Source organism: Phyllobates terribilis, unplaced genomic scaffold (assembly GCF_046119375.1).
Source record: "Phyllobates terribilis strain yellow unplaced genomic scaffold, ASM4611937v1 Scaffold_5__5_contigs__length_657084704, whole genome shotgun sequence".
NCBI lineage: Eukaryota > Metazoa > Chordata > Amphibia > Anura > Dendrobatidae > Phyllobates > Phyllobates terribilis.
Window position 1 is genome coordinate 42,077,144 of NW_027362765.1, and position 25,724 is coordinate 42,102,867.

At 47.2% G+C, this 25,724-nt stretch overlaps 1 protein-coding gene across 1 annotated transcript in view; it reads right to left on the reverse strand.

The window, feature by feature from the left end:
* The window catches only part of LOC141270659 (uncharacterized), a 49,992-nt gene that overhangs the window by 13,926 nt on the left and 10,342 nt on the right, over positions 1-25,724 (reverse strand). The window contains exons 2-7 of the mRNA XM_073680749.1: positions 19,818-19,951; positions 1,816-1,964; positions 1,506-1,685; positions 1,305-1,428; positions 1,124-1,221; positions 839-929 (exon numbers count right to left, since the gene is read on the reverse strand). Coding sequence (XP_073536850.1) covers positions 839-929; positions 1,124-1,221; positions 1,305-1,428; positions 1,506-1,685; positions 1,816-1,893 — 571 coding nt within the window. The 5' untranslated portion in view covers positions 1,894-1,964; positions 19,818-19,951. The remainder of the gene's footprint in view (positions 1-838; positions 930-1,123; positions 1,222-1,304; positions 1,429-1,505; positions 1,686-1,815; positions 1,965-19,817; positions 19,952-25,724) is intronic.

Here is a 25,724-nt window from a genome sequence, read left to right on the forward strand (position 1 = left end):
GGGATATGGTTGGTTGTTTTTTTACGTTTTTTTCAGGGGATCGAGGGCTTAGCGGACGGAGGGTAATAAAAAAAATTGTAGAATCGTGTGTTTTTTATTTCATTAAAATACTTTTTTCTGGCCGTGTCTTTTATTGAAAAAGCGGCGACCATTTTACTACGCAGTTAGTAATGGGGGCGTCTTATAAACGCTCTCCATAACTAACCTGGGCTTCACGTTTGCCGCCAATAAAAGGCTGACGTGAACCCCAACCCCATTCACCACCGCTACAGGACAGTGGGAAGAGCGAGGCTAAGAACCACTTTGGCGCAACTTATGGATGCGCCATTTCTGGGACTGCTGAGGGGCGATAATAATAGCTGCGGAGGGGGCTAGTATCCATGGCCCCTTCCCTGGCTATTAATATCAGCCTGCAGCTGTCTAGTTTAGCCTTTGCTGGTTAGATTTTTATAGGGGGACCCCACGTCAATTTTTTTCTGGGGTCCCCCTGTAATTTAGCCAAGCTAAACAAACAGCTGTGGGCTGATATTAATAGCAAGGTAACATTGTTGGCTAACGGCCCCTTCCCCGGCTACTAGTATCAGCCCCCAGTGGTCGGTTTCCCCTCTGCTGGTTAGCATGTCAATTTCTGTAGCAGAAACATTACTGTGTCCAACAGTTATTACGTATATCAAACTGAAATAGCTGTTGCAAAAACACCAATTTTTATAAAACATTAAGCTTAAGATTAATAGGGGTGCCCAAACTTTTTCATATAACTGTAGGTCACAACAAAATGGTACCAGCCAGTGACTGAGAAGAATCTGTGACTCCTCTACATTTAGTGGTTACTACTCACCTGGGCGGTCATCTGTAGGAATCTCCTCTTTACACCGCTCATCACCCCTCACATATGTCCCTGTAGTATTAATATGGGTCAGATCTTCACCCTGAAACAAATATTGTAAAAGTCACAGATGGAGAAGTCACATCTATGATCAGCTCTAATCCTGCCATCTCCACCGTTCTCATTACACAAGTATAAAACATATAATACTGGTGGATAAAACAAGACTGAGCACAAGACCTTTACAGCCATCTACACATCATAGGGAAGATCTCATGACACCTTCTCTCCATCTACCTGATGATCCAGAGGAACATTGGGATTTTCTTGTTTACAGTCCTGTGGAAGAAGAGGACGGGGACATCGCTCTGGTGTTGTCCTCTTACTGGATAGAACTGGAGGAAACACATACAGGGACTGAATTCATTCTTTACATACAGATAATTATAGGCTGTGTCTATTTAGTCCTGTCTATTACCTGGTGATGTCAGGGGCTGGGGAACCTCCATCATGACGTCCTTGTACAGATCTTTGTGTCCTTCTAAATACTCCCACTCCTCCATGGAAAAATGGAGGGTGATATCCTGACACCTTATAGGAACCTGGCACATACACTAATACCGTCACGATCCCTTCAGAGTGTTACTGTATAATATCCCAGCATTCCCAGCAGTGTCACCTCTCCAGTCAGCAGCTCAATCATCTTGTAGGTGAGTTCTAGGATCTTTTGGTCATTGATGTCCTCATGTAGCAGGGGGTGAGGTGGAGGCCTCATGATTGGGCTCAGGGGTCTTCCACATCCCTCAGACACAGGGCCCTGACAGCGCTTATTAGAGGTCTTCTTCACTACTGTGTAATCCTGGTTATGGAGAGACACATTAATAAATCTCACTACAGACATTTCCAGAGTCCTCACCTCTACAGTTCTGTCCATCTTGTTATTCCCATAGATAAGAATGATATAATGTGACGTCATCAGAATCTCTCACCTCTCCAGTAAGCCGGAAGAGGATCTCTAGGGTGAGATGTAATATCCTCTCTGCCATCTTGTCCCTGTCCCTATCCATCCTTGACGGGTCAATCAGGAAAATTCCCTTCTATCGAAGATCTCCAGAGACAGAGCCAATATTGTACGTACCTGAATGGGAAGATGAGAAAATGAGTAAAATCATAAACAAAAAATAATTTCTCAAGATAATAAAGGGAAACATACACACATGGTCAAAATTGTTGGTACCCCTCGTTTAATGAAAGAAAAACCAACAATGGTCACAGAAATAACTTGAATCTGACAAAAGTAATAATAAATTAAAAATCTATGAAAATGAACAAATGAAAGTCAGACATTGCTTTACAACCCTGCTTCCACAGAATTTAAAAAAAAAAATTAAACGCATGAAATAGGCCTGGACAGAAATGATGGTACTCTTAACTTAATATTTTGTTGAACAACCTTTTGAGGCAATCACTGCAATCAAAAGATTCCTGTAACTGTCAATGAGACTTCTGCACCTCTCAACAGGTTTTTTGGCCCACTTCTCATGAGCAAACTGCTCCTCAAGCGACGTCGGTCGCACACACAAGCGCGTTTTTCTGGGAGTTCCATACCTAAAGCATTCAGTTCTGATGAAGGTCTGTATCAGGACCGAAAACGATTAACGCTATATGAATGCAAATAAAAGGAACTTATTTTCAAAGAGTGCCAAGTTTTTCGGCTCTATATGATATATGAGTTGGATACCCTCCTTGTGCACCTGAATCAGTTACTGCAAGAGTGCCATATATTATCATTTTCTACGTACTTTTCTTCGACCTTGTTTGTTATTTGCAACAAAACTTTTGATATCTTACCAATTTCAGGAGTGCTGGATCCCTCTGGAAGACTTGTAACAATTTTTGTCTTTTCAGAGTCAGTTAAATCTCTTTTTTGGCCCATCTTGCCCATTTATAACTTTGATGGTGATTTGCGGTTCATTTGCTCATAGGACATTTATGTTATGGCCACTACTGAGCAGGCACTTATGTTATTTCAGTATCTATCTAAATTCGGGGCCTGCACACTGTAGCATCTAATGAATGGCTGTTTTCCTTGGCTATTATTACATATACATGAGAGGGGGTTACATACAAAATACAAGTATAAATTACAGTGAACAAACTAACAATGACAGACTGGTACAGAGGGGAGAAGGCGCTGCACTTGTGGGTTTACAGTCTACTGGATAATGGGGAAGGATACAGTAGACTGGGAGGGGGGTGCAGCAGCTCTGGTGGTAGTGGTGAGGTGGCAAGGAATTGTTGCAAGCTGTGGTGAGACAGCAGCGGGGTCAGTGCAGGCTGTAAGCTTGCTTGAAGAAATGCGTTTTCAAGTTCCGTCTCAAAGTTCCGAAATTGGCAGAAAATCAGACGTGTTGGGGCACAGAATTCCAGAGTATGGGGGATGCTCGGGGGAAGTCTTGGAGGCGATTGGGTGAGGAACATATCCGTGGGGAGGAGAGAAGAAGGTTTTGAGAGGACTGGAGATTACATGTTAAAAGGTAACGGGAGATTAATTCGGAGATATATGGAGGAGATAGATTATGGACGGCTTTTTAGGTGAATGTTAATAGTTTGAACTGAATACGTTAGGGAATAGGGATTCAATTAAGGGATTTGCAGAGCAATAGTGAGGAGAGAGGTGGATTAGTCAGGCAGCAGAGTTAAAGGACAGACTGGAAAGATGGGAGAGTGTGAGCAGGGAGGATATTGTAGTAGTTGAAGCAAGAGATTATGAGGATAATGGTCAAGGAAATTTAGGACTTTCACGCAACTTTATTAAAACTTGTTTTTCTACAGAAGTGTAATGAAGCCACATGGGACGCCAACTCCCACGACTAATATTAAGGTGATTTATGTGCATATGCAGATGATTTTTTGAGCCACTTGCAATTACATTTTAACCATTGTAACGGGTCTGGGAGGCGGAACCTCTGAGCTACTATACAAGGGAGCGGTCCTTGTAAGGGAGCGGGTGGCGACCAGGCAGGCAGTCACAGCAGGTGACCGGGACAGTCTCTAGAAGAACGGGCAGGAGGTCACGGCAAGTGACCGGGGCAGTCTCTGGATGAACGGGCAGATGGTCACGGCAAGTGACCGGGGCAGTCTCTGGGTGAACGGGCAGATGGTCACGGCTAGTGACCGGGGCAGTCTCTGGGTAAAGGGTTGGTACGACCTGTGGCGGCTGATGGTAGACGTGAGCTCCCAGGTGAGAAGGCGAGAGTCTCTGGATAAACGGGTGGTCACAGCATGTGACGGCGGAGCCTCCAGGAAGACCAACAGACAGGCGGCAGATGAGCGCTCCCAGGTGAGCGGGCAGAAGTCACTGGACAGGCAGGTGGTCACAGCACGTGACGGCAGAGCCTCCAGGTAGGCTAGCAGGCAGGTAGCAGATGTGCGCTCCCAGGTGAGCGGGCAAGCTGGTCCATAGACAGACTGACAAGAGTTGGAAGGCAGACCGTCGGACCTCAGGCAAGCAGGCAGGTAGTTGATGTGCGCTCCCAGGTGAGCGGGCAAGCTGGTCCTTAGACAGACTGACAGGAGCAGTAAGGCAGACCGTCGGACCTCAGGCTAGCAGGCAGGTAGCAGGATATCAGGCAGGCATTAGACAGCAGACTGGCAGGAATCTGGCAGGTAACTGGCAACGGGACCTGAGGGCTGAAGCAGAGTGGTGAACAGTGCTACAACATTGCTCGGGCACCTCCATTTTGGAGGAGGTGCCTTTTATATGGGAGGTCCTCCGGCAATTGGCCGGGGACTCCTTAGGACGGCGCGCGCGGTCCCTTTAAGAGAGGGGGAGCGCGCGCGCGCCCTAAGCACAGTGGCCGGGAAGGAGCGCGCGCTGCCAGCAGAGCGGGAGGAGGACGCCGGGCTCGGAGCAGAGAGGTGAGGGGAACAGCGTCCCTGCCTAGCACAGGGCAGGGACGCCGACGCTACAGTACCCCCCCCTTTAGGCCCCCCCTTTTTTAGGCCAGACAGAAATTTAGCAAGGATGAGAGGGGCATGGATGTTCTCCCGGGGCTCCCACGTTCTCTCTTCAGGACCAAACCCCTTCCAATCTACTAGAAAAAAGGTCTTCCCTCTTATCCTTTTGGTGGCCAGAATGTTCTCTACCTCAAATTCGTTTTCAGCGGAAACCGGAGCAGGAGGCGTGCCTGTAGACTTGGAAAAAGAGTTAAGTACCTCAGGTTTGAGGAGAGATACATGGAAGGAGTTAGGGATCCGCAAGTTGGCCGGGAGTCTCAATTTATAGGCCACCGGGTTGATCTGACTGATGACCTCCAGAGGACCGATGAACCGAGGCCCTAACTTATAGGAAGGAATCTTGAGCCGGACATACTTGGACTAGAGCCAGACCTTATCCCCTGGACGGAATTGAGGAGGATCCAGACGTTTTTTGTCAGCATGTCTTTTCATACGCTCGGATGACAGAAGGAGTGCGGACCGGGTACTCTCCCATGTGGAGGAAAATTTGTTAACAAGAGATTCCGCAGCCGGATTGTCCACCGAGGTGGAGACGGGAAACGGGATCCGAGGATGCTGACCGAAGACTACAAAAAACGGGGATTTGGAGGAAGATTCGCTCTCGTGATTGTTGTACGAGAATTCGGCCCATGGCAGGAGGTCCACCCAGTCAGAATGGTGGGCATTAACGAAGTGCCGGAGGTAACTGGTCAGGATCTGATTGATCCGCTCCACTTGACCATTAGACTGTGGGTGGTAAGCGGAGGAGAAGTCCAGGGTGACGTCTAGCAATTTACAAGTGGCTCTCCAGAAATGAGATGTGAACTGTACCCCACGATCCGACACGATGTGACGGGGCAGGCCATGAAGACGGAAGATGTGGCGGATAAAGTCTTTAGCCAGCTCGGGTGCAGACGGGAGGCCTGGCAGGGGAATGAAGTGAGCCATCTTGGAAAAGCGGTCAGCGACCACCCAAATGACCGTACAACCGGCAGAGACGGGAAGATCAGTTATGAAGTCCATCGCTATATGCTGCCAGGGGGCAGCAGGTACTGGCAGAGGAAGAAGGCGACCGGCTGGTAGGTGTCTCGGAACTTTGTTGCGGGCACAGGACACACAGGCAGAAACAAAGTCTATTACATCCTTGCGCAGGTTAGGCCACCAGTAGTGCCGGGAAATAAGCTGGAGGGTCTTTTTCTGACTGGCGTGGCCAGCTAGTTTAGACGAATGACCCCAGTGTAGGATCTTCTCCCGATCAGGTACCGATACGAACGTCTTACCGGGAGGGAGACGATTTAGACTCACGGGAGCCACCTGCATTACTCTGGCGGGATCGATGATATGTTTAGGTTCTTCCTCGAGATCAGATACCAGAAAGGATCGGGACAAGGTGTCTGCTTTGATGTTCTTGTCAGCCGGGCGAAAATGTAGAACAAAATCAAAGCGAGCAAAAAACAAGGACCACCGGGCTTGGCGTGGATTAAGTCTCTGGGCATGCTGGAGATAAGCCAAGTTCTTTTGGTCAGTGTAAATTATTACCGGATGAAGAGCCCCCTCGAGTAGGTAATGCCACTCCTCCAATGGCAGCTTGATGGCCAATAACTCTCGGTCTCCTATGGAATAATTGCGCTCTGAGGAGGAGAAGAGTTTAGAGAAGAAGCCGCAAGTTACCATCCTCCCGGAAGAAGATTTTTGAGTAAGTACAGCTCCGGCTCCAGAGGAGGAGGCGTCAACCTCCAGAAAGAACTGCTTGTTGCCGTCCGGACGATGCAGCACCGGGGCGGAAGAGAAGGCCTGTTTTAAGGAAAGAAAGGCCTCCTCTGCTTCGGGCGGCCACTCTTTGGGATTAGTACCCTTACGGGTGAGCGCGGAAATTGGGGCAGTCCGGGAAGAGAAGTGCGGTATGAAGAGGCGGTAGTAGTTGGCGAAGCCCAGGAACCGCTGAATGGCCTTCAACCCCTCCGGTCGGGGCCATTTCTCGATGGCAGACAGTTTCTCTGGATCCATTCGTAGGCCGGTCTGAGAAATAATGTAGCCCAAAAACGGAAGCGAGGTCTGCTCAAAGAGGCACTTCTCATATTTAGCGAAGAGGTGGTTCTGCCTGAGCCTGAGCAGGACCTGACGAACGTCCCTCCGGTGAGTCTGGAGATCCGGAGAGAAGACCAAGATGTCGTCCAGGTACACCACAACGCAGGAGTAGAGAAGGTCCCGGAAGATGTCATTGACTAACTCTTGAAAGACGGCAGGAGCGTTACAGAGACCAAAGGACATTACCAGATATTCATAGTGGCCGTCCCGGGTGTTGAATGCAGTCTTCCATTCATCCCCTTGACGGATACGGACCAGGTTGTACGCCCCACGGAGGTCCAGTTTGGTGAAGACTCTAGCCCCCCTCAGGCGATCAAATAATTCTGGAATGAGCGGAAGGGGGTACTTATTCTTCACCGTGATCTGGTTAAGGCCTCTATAGTCTATACAGGGACGGAGAGAGCCGTCCTTCTTTTTTACGAAGAAGAAGCCTGCTCCCGCCGGGGAGGTAGATTTCCGGATGAATCCCCTGGCCAAATTCTCCTCAATATATTCGGACATCGACCGGGTCTCAGCAGCGGACAATGGGTAAATACGCCCACGGGGAGGAGTAGTACCGGGTAACAGGTCGATAGGACAGTCGTATGGTCTATGAGGGGGTAATGTCTCTGCCTCCTTTTTATTAAAGACATCAGCAAATGACCAATAGGGAATCGGAAGTCCAGGTAGATTAGTTGGGGTAGGAGAAGGACGGACGGGATGAACAGGAACCAAACAAGTCTTATGACAGTCCTGTCCCCAGCGAAGGACTTCTCCGGTCTGCCAGTCAAGCACGGGTGCATGTCTCTGGAGCCAAGGTAGACCTAGTAAGAGGGCGTGAGAGAGTCCAGGCAGAACATGAAAAGAGATGCTCTCAGAATGCAGCATTCCCACCTGCAGAGTTACGGATTCGGTGATGAGTTGGATGGGACGTGGTAAGAGGCCCCCATCCACAGCAGCGACAGATATTGGTACAGCCAGAGGTTTGGTGGGAATGCGGTATTTTTCTACCAGGGACTGTGAGATAAGATTCCCGGCCGCTCCAGAGTCAAGTTGGGCTAGTTCGAAATAACGATTCTCCCCGCAGATAATAGAGACTGACAGTAGCAGAGATGGAGAGGATTTATTCTTGTCTCGGTTGACCTCTCTGAGCGAACCTAGACACAGGCGTTTCCCGACCTCTCCGGGCAGGTACGGATCCGGTGCTCCTTACTGCCACAGTAGAAGCAGCTCCCTTCGGCACGGCGTAAGTCCTGACGGGTTTTGACCATCTTGGTCTGGTCGACCTGCATAGGCTCAGGAGAGTGTACCTGGGGAGAGACGGATTTCTGAAAAGTAGGAGCTAGACGTGGAAACCTCCTCTCACGGGTGACCTCTTTGGCACGCTCCTGGAACCGTAGGTCAATCCGGGTGGCAAGAGTTATTAGGTCATCGAGAGTGGTAGGAATGTCCCGACTGGCAAGTTCATCTTTAATACGGCCGGACAGACCCTCCCAGAAGACGGATACCAGAGCGTCGTTATCCCAGGCCAGCTCCGAGGCAAGGGTACGGAACCGTATGGCATATTGGCCCACGGTGAGACTTCCCTGACGGAGGCGTAGCAGAGATGATGCGGATGAGGTCTTCCGTCCGGGTTCGTCGAAGACTTTCCGGAAAGCCATGAGAAAGGCAGGCAAGTCGGACACCAGGGGGTCTCCTCTCTCCCATAGAGGATTTAGCCAGGCCAGGGCCTCCCCGGTGAGATGGGACATGATGAAGGCAATTTTGGCCCGGTCAGAGTTAAACTGGTGGGACAGGAGTTCAAAGTGCAGGGTGCACTGATTTATGAAGCCCCGAGCCTGGGCGGAGTCGCCTCCGAAGCGAGGAGGTGCAGAAAGCCGGGGTCCGGGGTAGGATACCATGGTATTGGTGGACAGCGGAGCTGCCGGGTTGCGAGTCATGGCACTGGCGGTGGTTGCTGGTGGAGCAGTCAGAGTGTCCAGACGAGAATTGACATTCCACAGGTGACCCAGGACGGACTCCTGTTGGGACCTCTGACGGGACAGTTCATGACAGAGGTCCGAGAGCGAGGGAGCTTGGGTGCCACCGGGTTCCATGGCCCGAGCAAACTGTAACGGGTCTGGGAGGCGGAACCTCTGGGCTACTATACAAGGGGGCGGTCCTTGTAAGGGAGCGGGTGGCGACCAGGCAGGCAGTCACAGCAGGTGACCGGGACAGTCTCTAGAAGAACGGGTAGGAGGTCACGGCAAGTGACCGGGGCAGTCTCTGGATGAACGGGCAGATGGTCACGGCAAGTGACCGGGGCAGTCTCTGGGTGAACGGGCAGATGGTCACGGCAAGTGACCGGGGCAGTCTCTGGGTGAACGGGCAGATGGTCACGGCTAGTGACCGGGGCAGTCTCTGGGTGAACGGGCAGATGGTCACGGCTAGTGACCGGGGCAGTCTCTGGGTAAAGGGTTGGTACGACCTGTGGCGGCTGATGGTAGACGTGAGCTCCCAGGTGAGAAGGCGAGAGTCTCTGGATAAACGGGTGGTCACAGCATGTGACGGCGGAGCCTCCAGGAAGACCAACAGACAGGCGGCAGATGAGCGCTCCCAGGTGAGCGGGCAGAAGTCTCTGGACAGGCGGGTGGTCACAGCACGTGACGGCAGAGCCTCCAGGTAGGCTAGCAGACAGGCAGCAGATGAGCGCTCCCAGGTGAGCGGGCAGGAGTCATTGGACAGGCAGGTGGTCACAGCACGTGACGGCAGAGCCTCCAGGTAGGCTAGCAGGCAGGTAGCAGATGTGCGCTCCCAGGTGAGCGGGCAAGCTGGTCCATAGACAGACTGACAAGAGTTGGAAGGCAGACCGTCGGACCTCAGGCAATCAGGCAGGTAGTTGATGTGCGCTCCCAGGTGAGCGGGCAACCTGGTCCTTAGACAGACTGACAGGAGTAGTAAGGCAGACCGTCGGACCTCAGGCTAGCAGGCAGGTAGCAGAATGTCAGGCAGGAATAAGACAGCAGGCAGGCAGGAATCTGGCAGGTAACTGGCAACGGGACCTGAGGGCTGAAGCAGAGTAGTGAACAGTGCAACAACATTGCTCGGGCACCTCCATTTTGGAGGAGGTGCCTTATATATGGTGAAGTCCTCCGGCCGTTGGCCGGGGACTCCTTAGGACGGCGCGCGCGGCCCCTTTAAGAGGGAGGGAGCGCGCGCGCCCTAAGCACAGTGGCCGGGAAGGAGCGCGCGCTGCCAGCAGAGCGGGAGGAGGACGCCGGGCTCGGAGCAGAGAGGTGAGGGGAACAGCGTCCCTGCCTAGCACAGGGCAGGGACGCCGACGCTACAGGTTTATTCTGATTTCATGTCAGATATTGAGAAAAACATGCATATGTGTCTTTCTATATAGTGTATGTAAACTTCTGGTTTCAACTGATATATTGTTATGGTTATTTTTTTTTATATCTAGATACATTATTAATTTATAAAAACAATCTATTCTATGAGGCCTCTGCTTAAGACTTGAATTATGGAATGTTTGACTAAGATACTGGATTCCTGTGAATTCCCTGATAAGAAGGTTTTATGTTGGGCCAAGGGAAGTGTGTTATCACTGATTGTCTATTTCGGTTTACTGTTCAGTTGTATGTAATAAATGTGGTGAGTCTTTGTTGCCACAACAGAAGACTCTACCTGCTGACAATGCATGTCGCATGTATTTTGTCTCTCTCCCTTCATCGATGAAGTATTTTAATTTGAATCTCACTGGCAATGTGAAGACCCTTTGCTGTGTATTCCAAAGTTCTCCTTAATAAGAAAGAGGGTCTCCATAACAGTACATGGTGCCTGAAACCTGGGATTGTCACAACCGGACCTCCTCTGGACCCGTGAACAAGGATCTCTCTGGGAATCACTGAATAAAATCCGGGGTAAGTAATCCCTTACTAATTACTAATAATTCAGTGCTACCTAGAGGGCTCCAGGATGGGTAATTGGTGGTCCTAACAAGACAATCATTTTTTGAACTCTTGCCAGTGATTGAATTTGTTGTCTTATACGTTTCAATGTGGTTTTTAGATGTATAATTGACGATTCAATGACGGTTGGATGATAATTGAATGAAGTGACGAGTAACCAACCTTGCCCAGCGTGTCGGGATTAGGCACCTCTGCAGTTCTCCTGTATATTTCAGGAGTCTGAGGACTGTTTTATGTTGTTTGTTTTGTCTACCTCATAAATGTCTGGTATGATATTGTAAACTATGAGGATCCTTGAATGTGGGACTGAATGATTTTTGATTGCCCAATAAGGGACTACGGTCTCTGCTTGATAAGGGATCCCGTTAGGTGTGTTCCTTCACATGTGGCGGAGAGGAAAATCGGTCCGTAAGAGGATCAGGGAAGTGTGATTGCCTATAACAGAGGAATCCTTCACGGTAAGGTAGTACTCTGAGGGTATTAAATTCCCCTGTAAATTGATAAGGGCACCCTCAAGAAAGGGGTAACTTCATGCAGTTTTTAGCCAGAATACAGCAAGGGGATTAATATCAGCGATTGTGCAGTGTGCATTGAGTGACTGACGTATTGTTAAGTAATTTTTGATGAATCAGAATCGTTGTCCTCAGTGTCTGTGTTCTGTTTTGTGTAAGCTCAAGAGAGGGAAAATCATAGTAGTTGAAGTTCTTGCTCAGCCTGTATACCCAGACCGGGAAACAAATAGTATAAAAAGTAACAATTATTACAGATATAATTGTCACGTAGTGCCTTTACAAGGTGTAGAAGGAAAACCTTTGAACTGAGTAGTAAAAACACACCACTACGCCCCTACCTGGGTGACTTCCTTTTTTTGTCCCGGAACTAACCCAGTTGATAGAGAAACTGCAGAGGCAGCTATTTAATAATTGCAGATTACCTCAGGAAATGTTATATGATCATGCAGAAATAATTGCAATAGTAGGTGGAGCAGCAGGCTTGGTATTGTTATTTGTTTGGCTGTGTGTAAGAACCTCCCTAGTTCACAGGGCTGGAAAATCTGTGTTAGTACTTCCTTAAAGATCTGTTTTCTGAGGCTCAGAGGAGACTGGGACAGGATCAGATCCATCTTTCAAGGATCAGAGGAGACTCGGACGGGATCAAATTTAGAGTCTGAGAGGCTCTAGGTGTGCTGAATAGAGTTCTGCGGTAACTCTGGCACAGTGATTGCAGTCATGGGGACTGGCAACAGTAAGGAATTGACTAACCTAAAGGGCGTGGCCCCAGTTCCAGCATGTGAGATAGTGGAGAGACTGAAAGGGAAAGAAGCAGTAGAGGGATGTGAAATAATATTGAGGAAATATGGTATGGGAAAGTGAGGAAATCTGGAAGAGAAGGAATGGAAGATATATATCTGCAATTGGGAAGGATGGAAGATAAAAACAAACTAGAAAGGCTAGGATGTGGTTAGAAGTAGTGAAACGTCTCTCAATGAGTGAACATAAATCAGAGGAAACCAGGCATGGAACTGTCTATGTAATCTATGATAGTTTGGAAAACTCTCACACCCCAGTAGTCTCTGTACCTGATGTAAATTCTGCACCCCCTTCAGCACCCCCACCTTATGCTGGGTCGATGGGATGGACTTGCAGACATTGTGGTCATCAGAATCCCCCTGGGGTTAATTGTTGCAGGTCCTGTGGGTCTTCACACCCAGGGACAACATCCAGAGTGCCTCTGTTCCCTATGAGGACCACTAGTCATGTACAGTTTCAACCTCCTAGGATGGTTGATAATGTTCAGGTATGAGATCTGCCCCAAGTATGGCCAATAGAAACATATCGGCCTTGGTCCCCCAGTGAACTTATTGCCCTCGCTACCCAGCTCCCACATCCCCGAAAACCCCCCTTAACATTTATAATGCGCCTCCAGGGATTTCAGGAGGCATATCGGGCCATATGGGATGATCTAGTTTCTGTCATTCTGCAGAAAGCCTGTGACCCTTTACTTATGACAAGTTTTTTACTTTGTACTGCCACGAACAGGCTGGACATGCGTCTGGTGTCCTTACTCAAGAACATGGTGGTAGGCAGCGCCCTCTAGGGTATTACTCTGTAACCATAGATCCAGTCATTATGGGGTCTCCTACTTGTGTTAGAGCTGTGGCAGCTGCTTCAGAAATTGTTAAAAAGACAGGACATAGTGTTAGGAAGCCCCCCTCACACTTCAAGTTCCTCATGCTGTATCTGAAATACTTTAATAGGCTCAGACCCGTCAACTCTCAGCATCAAGGTTGACAAAATATGAAGTCTCACTCCTTACACCCCCCCATATAACTATCAAACGCTGTAATGTTCTAAATCCAGCTACACTACTTCCAGTGGATTTAGAAAAGGGAGGAAGGGGGAGGCACCATGAGCCAAGACATGAGCAAAGACCTACCCCTGTTTTTCAAATTAGCAGATGAGGAAGCTCAGTTTGATATGGCACATGAACATGATTGTCAGGCATTGATGGAAGCTGAAATAAAGGGCTTGGCAAATATTACTGAAGTACCACTCACTAACCCCTCTGCTGAGTATTTTGTAGATGGTTCCAGAGCTTGGGACAGTAAACAAGGACGATTCATCACCGGGTATGCAGTAGTCCACAATGGTAAGGCAGTGATACAAGAACCACTCCCCTCCAGCTGCTCTGCGCAAGAGGCAGAGCTTAAAGCACTCGCTGCAGCGTGTAATCTGGGAAAAGGTAAAGAAATTAATGTATTTTCTGACTCACAATATGCTTATGGTGTTGCACATGACTTTGGCTCCATTTGGCGAAGTCGTAATTTCTTGAACTCTGCTGGCAAACCTATAAGGAATGCACAAGCGGAAGAGCAGCTACTCACAGCATTCACCCTTCTCCAAAGGGCAGCCATAGTCAAAGTATCAGCACACACTCGGGAACAAACTCCCCTTGCAGTAGGGAATGCCTTGGCCGACCAGGCAGCTAAGGAAGCAGCACGATTACCTCTGACAGAGATACTGGCTATAGCAGGTGCGGGAACCCCAGGAGACTCAGAGTCAGGGAGTGCAAGAAGCCCCCTTTCAAATAAGGAGACATCTCCTGCACCGGCCCTAGTGGCCGTGGACCTCGAACTACTGCAGGTCTTCCAGACCCAGGCTCCCCCCCCACGAGCAGAATGCATGGGTCAAAGCGGGCGCCGTATCAGTCAGTGTCAGGGGTATAGCAGATAAACAAAAGTATTTGCCTTCCACGCTGCCTGTTCCCCATGATGGCTGCCCTTGCACATTCTCTGGTGCATAACTCAAAGGGTGTTATGTGTGCAGTGGTGCTACAAAACTGGTGTGCCGCAGGGTTCCCGAATACGGCTGCAAAGTATGTTCAAGAATGTCTAGTTTGTGCAAAACATAACCCTGGCGGGCCTATTCGAGTCCCACGGAAATGCACACCAAAAACAGATTACCCATTTCAGAGACTGCAGGTGGACTACATACAGCTACCTAAGGTGGGTAATTATGAATATGCCCTGGTATGCATTGACCTAGGTGGCCAGAAGCTTGGGCGGTGACTAAAGCAAATACAAAAACTACTGCTAAAAAATTGATCAGTGAGGTGGTTTGTAGATATGGGGTGCCCGAAACTATAGAAAGTGACAGAGGAACCCACTTTACTGGGGAACTAATGAAACAAATCATGGTCACTCTTGGGATAGAACAGGCTTTCCATGTTCCCTATCATCCACAAAGTAATGGGAAGGTGGAACGCCTCAATGGTACCTTGAAACTAAAAATCCAAAAGTGCATGGAAGAAACACACTTGTCCTGGGTAGATTGTTTGCGCATAGCATTGTATTCAGTGAGGACTGCCCCAAGGGGGAGGGAGAAGCTGTACCCATATGAAATACTGTTTAGTAGTGTCCCTAAGACAGGATTGTATTTCCCACAGCAGCTGCAGGCCTCCTATGGCTTTCTCACTAAATATGTTCTGGAGTTGCATAAACATTTGACTGTTACTCATAATCGTCTTCTTTCCTCTATCCCAGACCCCAATTGCCTCAGCGGCACTCATATTATGGTATCAGGAGACTGAGTCGTGGTAAAGAGACATATGAGGAGACCACTGGAGCCCAGATACAGTGAACCATTCCAAGTGCTGTTAACCACTGCCACTTCTGTCAAGCTTCAAGGCAAGGACACTTGGATCCACGCCAGCCATTGTAAAAAGGCTTTGAACCCCAGTGCAGCAAAGATGATGACCCTGTTTGTTTGGACTATGGCAATAGCAATAGTACCCCTTGCCCTAACTCTCCATGAAGTACTTAAAGAGATAATAAACTGATAAAGCATCACCAAGTCTTACTCCAAGACATGAACTCTAATGACCGTCCTAAGAACTGTTGGATATGCACCCATAGTCCAATATCCTCCAATACTATGCCTTATTTAGCTATTCCAGTGACTTTAAAAGAAATGTTTTACTTAAGTAACTACACTTTTCCTATTAGACTAAGAACAACAACAAAAAAAAAAGAAGGCTGTAGGTTTAACTGTAGATACTTGAGTGACTGAGGCATGGTTGTTGTTTAACAGGAGTGGTCCACCTCTAAGTCAGACTGAAATGCCTTGGGCGACCAGTCGTGTTGACCTCTTCTGTTATCCGAACTTTACCTCTTGCAGCTGTATTCAGATAAAATCCAGAGGTTTTCCTTTCTCTACAGCTGACTATTCAGAGTGTAATGGATCTGCTACCACTACTAAGCAGTGTATAGCGGTTGATGCCACTCTCAATCCTAAGCTTCATTGTGTAAATGTCACCTTGCAAAATCTAATATCAGGTTTTACCTCAAATGACACTCAGTATCAGGGAAGAATTATGGAAAAATTAAGCACCACCTTGTTATCTAAATGGAGTGCTAGTCTGTTCAACAACACTGTTGTTGGAGCACCAGAGAGTTTATATATTGTATGTGGACATCAGGCTTACAAGTGGTTACCCAACAATTTCACAGGAGTTGGCACACTGGCCTTTCTGACACCTTCTACTTTTATAGCACCACTAACAAATATTTTAGTGTCTTATTCATTTACCCATTCATAATGCAAATGTGGCATAAGTTAGTAGAAGAAACTGATTATCTAGATGACCAGATCTTCCAGATTCTTGACGTTCTCAATACATCTAATATTGTACAGAAACAACTAATTGTAGTTACTAACCAACACACAATAGTGCTAGATTACTTGACTGCTAGAGAGGGCGGGATGCGTCAGATAATAGGCCCTACCTGCTGCCACTACATAGACCCTGCAGGAAATTTCCAGGTAAAGACCAAGATAGAGATAGTTAGAGAAATGAGGGATGCGTGGCTCCAAGAACATCATGTCAACAAAGATTCCTGGTGGAGCGACACTTTCTCATTTCTTAATCCTGTCAATTTATTCAAGGGTATAGGTGGATGGCTAATGGGCATCCTACAAGGTATTCTACAAATAGGAATTTTGATATTACTAGTGTATATAGTTGCCAGGATTAGTATATTTCCTATTAAGAGACTATGCAAGAAAACACGCAAGATTAAGCATCACAGGCCTGCAAAATATAATGCCACTTCTCCTATAAACATATATGATGATATTTCTAAGCAAGATATTTGTCAGTGAACGGGATTCGTCCCCTCCAGGCTTTTATAGCATGGGGAAGTAGCTGATGAATAAACTGTTTTGTAAAATAATAAAAAAGGGAGGAGTTGTTATGGGTAATTTTTTTATATCTAGATACATTATTAATTTAGAAAAACAATCTATTCAATGAGACCTCTGCTTAAGACTTGAATTATGGAATGTCTGACTAAGATACTGGTTTCCTGTGAATTCCCCGATAAGAAGGTTTTACGTTGGGCCAAGGGAAGTGTGTTATCACTGATTTTCTATTTCGGTTTACTGTTCAGTTGTATGCAAGAAATGTAGTTCCGCTTTTTGTCTAGCTAATAAATGTGGTGAGTCTTTGTTGCCACACCAGAAGACTCTACCTGCTGACAATGCATGTCGCATGTATTTCGTCTCTTTCCCTTCATCAATGAAGTATTTTAATTTGAATCTCACTGGCAATGTGAAAACCCTTTGCTGTCTATTCCAAAGATCTCCATAATAACAGAGGGTCTCCATAACAAATATATATATATATATATATATATATATATATATTTTGTAAGGCAGCGCTAGTCATCATGCTGAGGGACACTCGCTGCACCGGGTCAATTAAAGCACACCAGCCACGTTTTTCATTATTTCACAATCCAGCAGTTTATTATATTTCACTACTGCTTATCACCGAGTCCAACTCAGTGGCTCGCTGACATATTACATATACACTGTGTTACAAATTATTATGCAAATAATATTTTCTCAGATTTTCCCAAATTACCTATATGAATTGCAGTCATTGTAATTTTCCAGTCAAATAACTATTAGAGTACAATTGGAAGGTTTTTGTACAAACTGCCTATGATAACAGTATATTTTTAAAAAAATAAAACACTCAAACTGCACTCAAAATGCATGTTCCAAATTATTATGCACAGCAGTTTTCAACCTTTTCATTTTAATAAAGAACAAAAAAATGGTATTTTTGAAATTATAAGCATTAGCAGGCTATTACAAACTGAAATCAAACAGTTTTCAACTCAAAACTTTATTCTAGGTGATGTTACATTTGCACATAGGACCCCTTGTTCGAAAAGAGCTTCTGAACTCTCTCGTCCATTGAATTTGTCAGGTTTTGGATGGGTTCTGCTTCAATTGTTTTGCATGAGGACAGAATACCCTCCCAGAGCTGTTGCTTAGATGTGAACTGCCTCCCGCCATCATAGACACTCCTTTTGATGATGCTCCAGAGGTTCTCAATGGGGTTGAGGTCAGGGGAGCATGGGTGCCACACCATAAGTTTGTCCCCTTTTATGCCCATAGCAGCCAGAGATGCAGATGTGTTATGTGCAGCATGAGACGGGGCATTATCATGCATGAAATCTTGCTGCGGAATGCACGGTTCTTCTTCTTGAACCATGGCAGGAAGTGCTGTTTGAGAAACTCAACATACATTATGGAGTTCATCTTTACCCCTTCAGGGATCTTAAAGGGGCCGACAATCTCTCTCCCCATGATTCCAGCCCAAAACATTACTCCACCTCCTCCTTGTTGGCGCCATAGCCGTGTTTGCATGGGGTGTCCATCAACCAGCCATCCTCCACTCCATCCATCTGGACCATCGAGCGTTGCACGGCACTCATTGGTGAACAAAACAGTTTTGAAGTCAGTCTTCGTGTATTGTTTGGCCCACTGGAGCCGTTTCTGCTTGTGTGCAGTGGATAGAGGAGGTTGACAGGATGGCTTACGCACAGCTGCAAACCTCTGAAGGACCCTGCATCTTGTTGTTCGGGGGACGATGGAGGCACCAGCAGCTTCAAAAACTTGTCTGCTGCTATGACAAGGCTTTTTTGCCGCTGCTCTTTTAACCTAACGTAATTGCCTTATCAGCAACCACACGTGTGTACTGTGAATCAGCTACATACTTCTTGATTGTGCGATGATCACGATGAAGTGTCTTGGCAATGTTGATTGTAGTCATGCCTTGACCTAAACACTCAACAATTTGTTGCTTCTCAGCAGCCGACACATCCTTTTTCTTTCCCATTTTGGCAGAAAATGTAGGCTGCTTAATAATGTGGGACAGCCTTCTTAAGTAGTCTTGCCTTTCATTGGACACACCTGCCAAACAATCTAGCACAGGTGTCTGCAATTGCTTACAGTGATATAAAGAGCCCTGACAGCCTTCAGCAAAGTCACTTAAATCAACGTCCATATAATGCAGTGTTTTACCTTTGCTGGGTTTTAGCTGCTTCAGTCAGTTTTGTTCTGCCACCACTGTGGCTTTACGGCTTCCCAGATGGGGGTCTCCAGCCCTCGTACCTTCAAAGGCTACTGGTATGTTGTCTCACCTAACATCCAGGCTCTGCCTTCCAGGACTCTTGCCTTCCAAGCCTCTGGCCCTCCAAGGCTACTGGTATCGCTTACACCTAAGGATCCAGCCTCTGTCTTTCAGGCTTCGCCAGGCTTCACTAGGCCTCACTAGGCCTCTCCAGGCTAACGGTGTCCCACTCACGGGAACAGGCCTCACGCCTTACACACCTGTTTCAAAACTACCAGGGTTTATATATCTTCCAATGCACACAGGACCTGTGCTGATGTTACAGTCATGTGATCAGTCATCTGAGGGGGAGGTACATGGTCAGCTAAAACACATCCTGGACCATTACAGTAATGCCGCAAGCCGCTGCATTACAATATATATACATACACACACACACATACACACACAATTTGTATAATTATTTCCCGTGCATTAATGATTAATGCTTATTGATATGCATTTATTGCGTGTATTGTGGAGTGTTTGAGCTATAATTTAAAAAATATGAGCCCATGTTAAAATTTTTAGTTGCATCATCAGTTACTTCATATGCCAGCTTGCTGAGTTTAATGAGGGCTCAGGAAAGGAGCAAACATCTATCCTGGCATATGATGGATGTGATATTCATCTGTCAGCAGGATTATAACCCCCAAACTATTTATATGCGCATGTAGCTCTTTCAAAGAGGTCTGAAGCTTCTGTCACTCCAGGTTTATTATCCGCCCTGTGTTGCCTCCTCCTGCTTGACTGACAGCCTCTATGCTCTGTGACTACAGGAGGCATCAGTCTAGCAGGAGGAGGGGTCTTAGATCTACCTTTCAATGGGCATACATGGCAGTGTCAGGAGCTAAAAGGGAGCTGCGACATAGCTGTACATTGTGGTACAGAAACCTGGACAAAATCATGATAATTATATGATAATAAGAGGAGAATTATGAAAGAGCCACATGATGAGATGATTTACACACCAAAATCCCACTGTTTTGCTAGTAGTCACTACTCACGGACAAGCCTTGAGGCTTAGGTAGTCAAGAGGTGTGAGGTCAGATACCAAGAGGGCTCGTCAAATACAAAGCGGTAAGGCAAAAGGAGTAGTCAGGTCACAATCCAGGGTCAGAATTCCAAGGTCAGAGTGTGTCTAGGCAAAAGGGGGAATACAAATGGGTAGTCAATAAGCAAATAAGGCAACAGAAACTCAGAATGTCTGAATTTAGAACACAAAGCATAGAGGAACAAACCACACAGAGCTGAAGTTATGACTGCCAGTTATCTGGATCAGACAACTTGGTTAAGTAGCAGAGCAGTCACCTGGAACAGGGAAACCCGAAAGAAGCTCAGCACCTCCCAGTCCCAGATTGGACGGCCAAGCTGTCACTCAAAATACTGACAGCTCAGCACGCCCCTGCACTAGATTGGACGACTGAGCTGTCAGTCACTGCATCCAAGACACACTGAGCAGGGGAATCGTGACACCCATTAGAAGGTGCCTATACATAATGTGGAGGCTTTGGATACACAGGTAACAAACATCTAGAAAGAGACATTTTGGTGTCTGGTTTTAGAGCACAGACATATCAAAAATGTAAAAAAAAAAGATTTTTTTGCTCATAGAAAACAATCACATCACATCTTTGATTTTTACCAGAACAACCAATCACAACAGAGGTTCAATTTATTACAGCAACCGAAGACAGTGCAGTTTTAATTTTACCAGGGCAACCAATCAGCGCAGAGCTTCATTTAACCAGAGTGTATGTTTTCATTTTATGAGGGCAACCAATTACTTTGGAGCTTCATTTTACCAGAGATGTTCGTTTTTGAACAACCGCCATTCACATCACTTATACAGTCCTACAAGAAATTTACACATTTAAAAATCATACCTGTAGTAAAGATTTCACTACTTGTGTTATATAAATAAAACACACAAAAAAGTTAATTACATATGTCAATTTGGGAACATTCTGCCCCCACAATTACCATCCTCCACTTAATGTGATTGACAGTGCTTGCTTTGGAGCTCTCTCAGAATTGAAATTGCAGCACTGCACCCACTAATACTGCAGGAGTCCAGCGCATACACAGTGTCAGGCAACTAACAGAAGAGGGGGATGCACTGACACTGCATGTGATCGGGGCTCCTGCAGCGTCAGTGGGTTCAGTGCAAGTTTCAATTCAGGCAGCGCTCCAAATCTCCACCCCAGAGAGAAAGCATCATCTGTCTCCAAACAAGAGTGACCTCCCCTACATACATGAGCACATACAGCGTTATATTACTGTACATATACACATGGCAGAACTGGGGGAAGGTGGCACCATCTCCGGGAATGGAGGGGTTAATGCCCCCTGTATACATGAGCACATCCAGCGTTATATTACTGTACATATACACATGGCAGAACTGGGGGAAGGGGGCACTGTCTCCGGGAATGGAGGGGTTAATGTCCCCTGTATACATGAGCACATCCAGCGTTATATTACTGTACATATACACATGGCAGAACTGGGGGAAGGGGGCACTATCTCCGGGAATGGAGGGGTTAATGCCCCCTGTACACATGAGCACATCCAGCGTTATATTACTGTACATATACACATGGCAGAACTGGGGGGAGGGGGCACTATCTCCGGGAATGGAGGGGTTAATGTCCCCTGTATACATGAGCACATCCAGCGTTATATTACTGTACATATACACATGGCAGAAATGGGGGGAGGGGGCACTATCTCCGGGAATGGAGGGGTTAATGTCCCCTGTATACATGAGCACATCCAGCGTTATATTACTGTACATATACACATGGCAGAACTGGGGGAGGGGGCACTATCTCCGGGAATGGAGGGGTTAATGTCCCCAGTATAAATGAGCACATCCAGCGTTATATTACTGTACATATACACATGGCAGAACTGGGGGAAGGGGGCACTATCTCTGGGAATGGAGGGGTTAATGTTCCCAGTATACATGAGCACATCCAGCGTTATATTACTGTACATATACACATGGCAGAACTGGGGGAGGGGGGCACTATCTTCGGGAATGGAGGGGTTAATGTCCCCTGTATACATAAGCACATCCAGCGTTATATTACTGTACATATACACATGGCAGAACTGGGGGAAGGGGGCACTATCTCCGGGAATGGAGGGGTTAATGTCCCCTGTATACATGAGCACATCCAGCGTTATATTACTGTACATATACACATGGCAGAACTGGGGGAAGGGGGCACTATCTCCGGGAATGGAGGGGTTAATGTCCCCTGTATACATGAGCACAAACAGCGTTATATTACTGTACATATACACATGGCAGAACTGGGGGAAGGGGGCACTATCTCCGGGAATGGAGGGGTTAATGCCCCCTGTATACATGAGCACATCCAGCGTTATATTACTGTACATATACACATGACAGAACTGGGGGAAGGGGGGCACTATCTCCGGGAATGGAGGGGTTAATGCCCCCTGTATACATGAGTACATCCAGAGTTACATTACTGTACATATACACATGGAAGAACTGGAGGAAGGGGGCACTATCTTCGGGAATGGAGGGGTTAATGTTCCCTGTATACATGAGTACATCCAGAGTTATATTACTGTACATATACACATGGAAGAACTGGAGGAAGGGGGCACTATCTTCGGGAATGGAGGGGTTAATGTCCCCTGTATACTTGAGCACATCCAGCGTTATATTACTGTACATATACACATGGCAGAACTGGGGGAAGGGGGGCACTATCTCCGGGAATGGAGGGGTTAATGTCACCTGTATACATGAGCACATCCAGCGTTATATTACTGTACATATACACATGGCAGAACTGGAGGAAGGGGGCACTATCTCCGGGAATGGAGGGGTTAATGCCCCCTGTATACATGAGCACATCCAGCGTTATATTACTGTACATATACACATGGCAGAACTGGGGGAAGGGGGCACTATCTCCGGGAATGGAGGGGTTAATGCCCCCTGTATACATGAGCACATCCAGCGTTATATTACTGTACATATACACATGGCAGAACTGGGGGAAGGGGGCACTATCTCTGGGAATGGAGGGGTTAATGTTCCCAGTATACATGAGCACATCCAGCGTTATATTACTGTACATATACACATGGCAGAACTGGGGGAGGGGGGCACTATCTTCGGGAATGGAGGGGTTAATGTCCCCTGTATACATAAGCACATCCAGCGTTATATTACTGTACATATACACATGGCAGAACTGGGGGAAGGGGGCACTATCTCCGGGAATGGAGGGGTTAATGTCCCCTGTATACATGAGCACATCCAGCGTTATATTACTGTACATATACACATGGCAGAACTGGGGGAAGGGGGCACTATCTCCGGGAATGGAGGGGTTAATGCCCCCTGTATACATGAGCACATCCAGCGTTATATTACTGTACATATACACATGACAGAACTGGGGGAAGGGGGGCACTATCTCCGGGAATGGAGGGGTTAATGCCCCCTGTATACATGAGTACATCCAGAGTTACATTACTGTACATATACACATGGAAGAACTGGAGGAAGGGGGCAATATCTTCGGGAATGGAGGGGTTAATGTTCCCTGTATACATGAGTACATCCAGAGTTATATTACTGTACATATACACATGGAAGAACTGGAGGAAGGGGGCACTATCTTCGGGAATGGAGGGGTTAATGTCCCCTGTATACTTGAGCACATCCAGCGTTATATTACTGTACATATACACATGGCAGAACTGGGGGAAGGGGGGCACTATCTCCGGGAATGGAGGGGTTAATGTCACCTGTATACATGAGCACATCCAGCGTTATATTACTGTACATATACACATGGCAGAACTGGAGGAAGGGGGCACTATCTCCGGGAATGGAGGGGTTAATGCCCCCTGTATACATGAGCACATCCAGCGTTATATTACTGTACATATACACATGGCAGAACTGGGGGAAGGGGGCACTATCTCCGGGAATGGAGGGGTTAATGCCCCCTGTATACATGAGCACATCCAGCGTTATATTACTGTACATATACACATGGCAGAACTGGGGGAAGGGGGCACTATCTCCGGGAATGGAGGGGTTAATGTCCCCTGTATACATGAGCACATCCAACGTTATATTACTGTACATATACACATGGCAGAACTGGGGGAAGGGGGCACTATCTCCGGGAATGGAGGGGTTAATGTCCCCTGTATACATGAGCACATCCAGCATTATATTACTGTCCATATACACAAGGCAGAACTGGGGGAAGGGGGCACTATCTCCGGGAATGGAGGGGTTAATGTCCCCTGTATAAATGAGCACATCCAGCGTTATATTACTGTCCATATACACATGGCAGAACTGGGGGAAGGGGGCACTATCTCCAGGAATGGAGGGGTTAATGCCCCCTGTATACATAAGCACATCCAGCATTATATTACCGTACATATACACATGGCAGAACTGAGGGAGGGGGGCACTATCTCCGGGAATGGAGGGGTTAATGCCCCCTGTATACATGAGCACATCCAGCGTTATATTACTGTACATATACACATGGCAGAACTGGGGGAAGGGGGGCACTATCTCCGGGAATGGAGGGGTTAATGTCCCCTGTATACATGAGCACATCCAGCGTTATATTACTGTACATATACACAGGGCAGAACTGGGGAGGGGAGCACTATCTCTGGGAATGGAGGGGTTAATGCCCCCTGTATACATGAGCACATCCAGCGTTATATTACTGTACATATACACATGGCAGAACTGGAGGAAGGGGGCACTATCTCCGGGAATGGAGGGGTTAATGCCCCCTGTATACATGAGCACATCCAGCGTTATATTACTGTACATATACACATGGCAGAACTGGGGGAAGGGGGCACTATCTCCGGGAATGGAGGGGTTAATGCCCCCTGTATACATGAGCACATCCAGCGTTATATTACTGCACATATACACATGGCAGAACTGGGGGAGGGGAGCACTATCTCCGGGAATGGAGGGGTTAATGTCCTCTGTATACATGAGCACATCCAGCGTTATATTACTGTGCATATACACATGGCAGAACTGGGGGAAGGGGGGCACTATCTCCGGGAATGGAGGGGTTAATGTCCCCTGTATACATGAGCACATCCAGCGTTATATTACTGTACATATACACATGGCAGAACTGGGGGAAGGGGGCACTATCTCCGGGAATGGAGGGGTTAATGTCCCCTGTATACATGAGCACATCCAGCGTTATATTACTGTCCATATACACATGGCAGAACTGGGGGAAGGGGGCACTATCTCCTGGAATGGAGGGGTTAATGTCCCCTGTATAAATGAGCACATCCAGCGTTATATTACTGTCTATATACACATGGCAGAACTGGGGGAAGGGGGCACTATCTCCAGGAAAGGAGGGGTTAATGCCCCCTGTATACATGAGCACATCCAGCATTATATTACCGTACATATACACATGGCAGAACTGGGGGAGGGGGGCACTATCTCCGGGAATGGAGGGGTTAATGCCCCCTGTATACATGAGCACATCCAGCATTATATTACTGTCCATATACACAAGGCAGAACTGGGGGAAGGGGGCACTATCTCTGGGAATGGAGGGGTTAATGTCCCCTGTATACATGAGCACATCCAGCGTTATATTACTGTACATATACACATGGCAGAACTGGGGGAAGGGGGCACTATCTCCGGGAATGGAGGGGTTAATGCCCCCTGTATACATGAGCACATCCAGCGTTATATTACTGTACATATACACATGGCAGAACTGGGGGAAGGGGGCACTATCTCCGGGAATGGAGGGGTTAATGCCCCCTGTATACATGAGCACATCCAGCGTTATATTACTGTACATATACACATGGCAGAACTGGGGGAAGGGGGCACT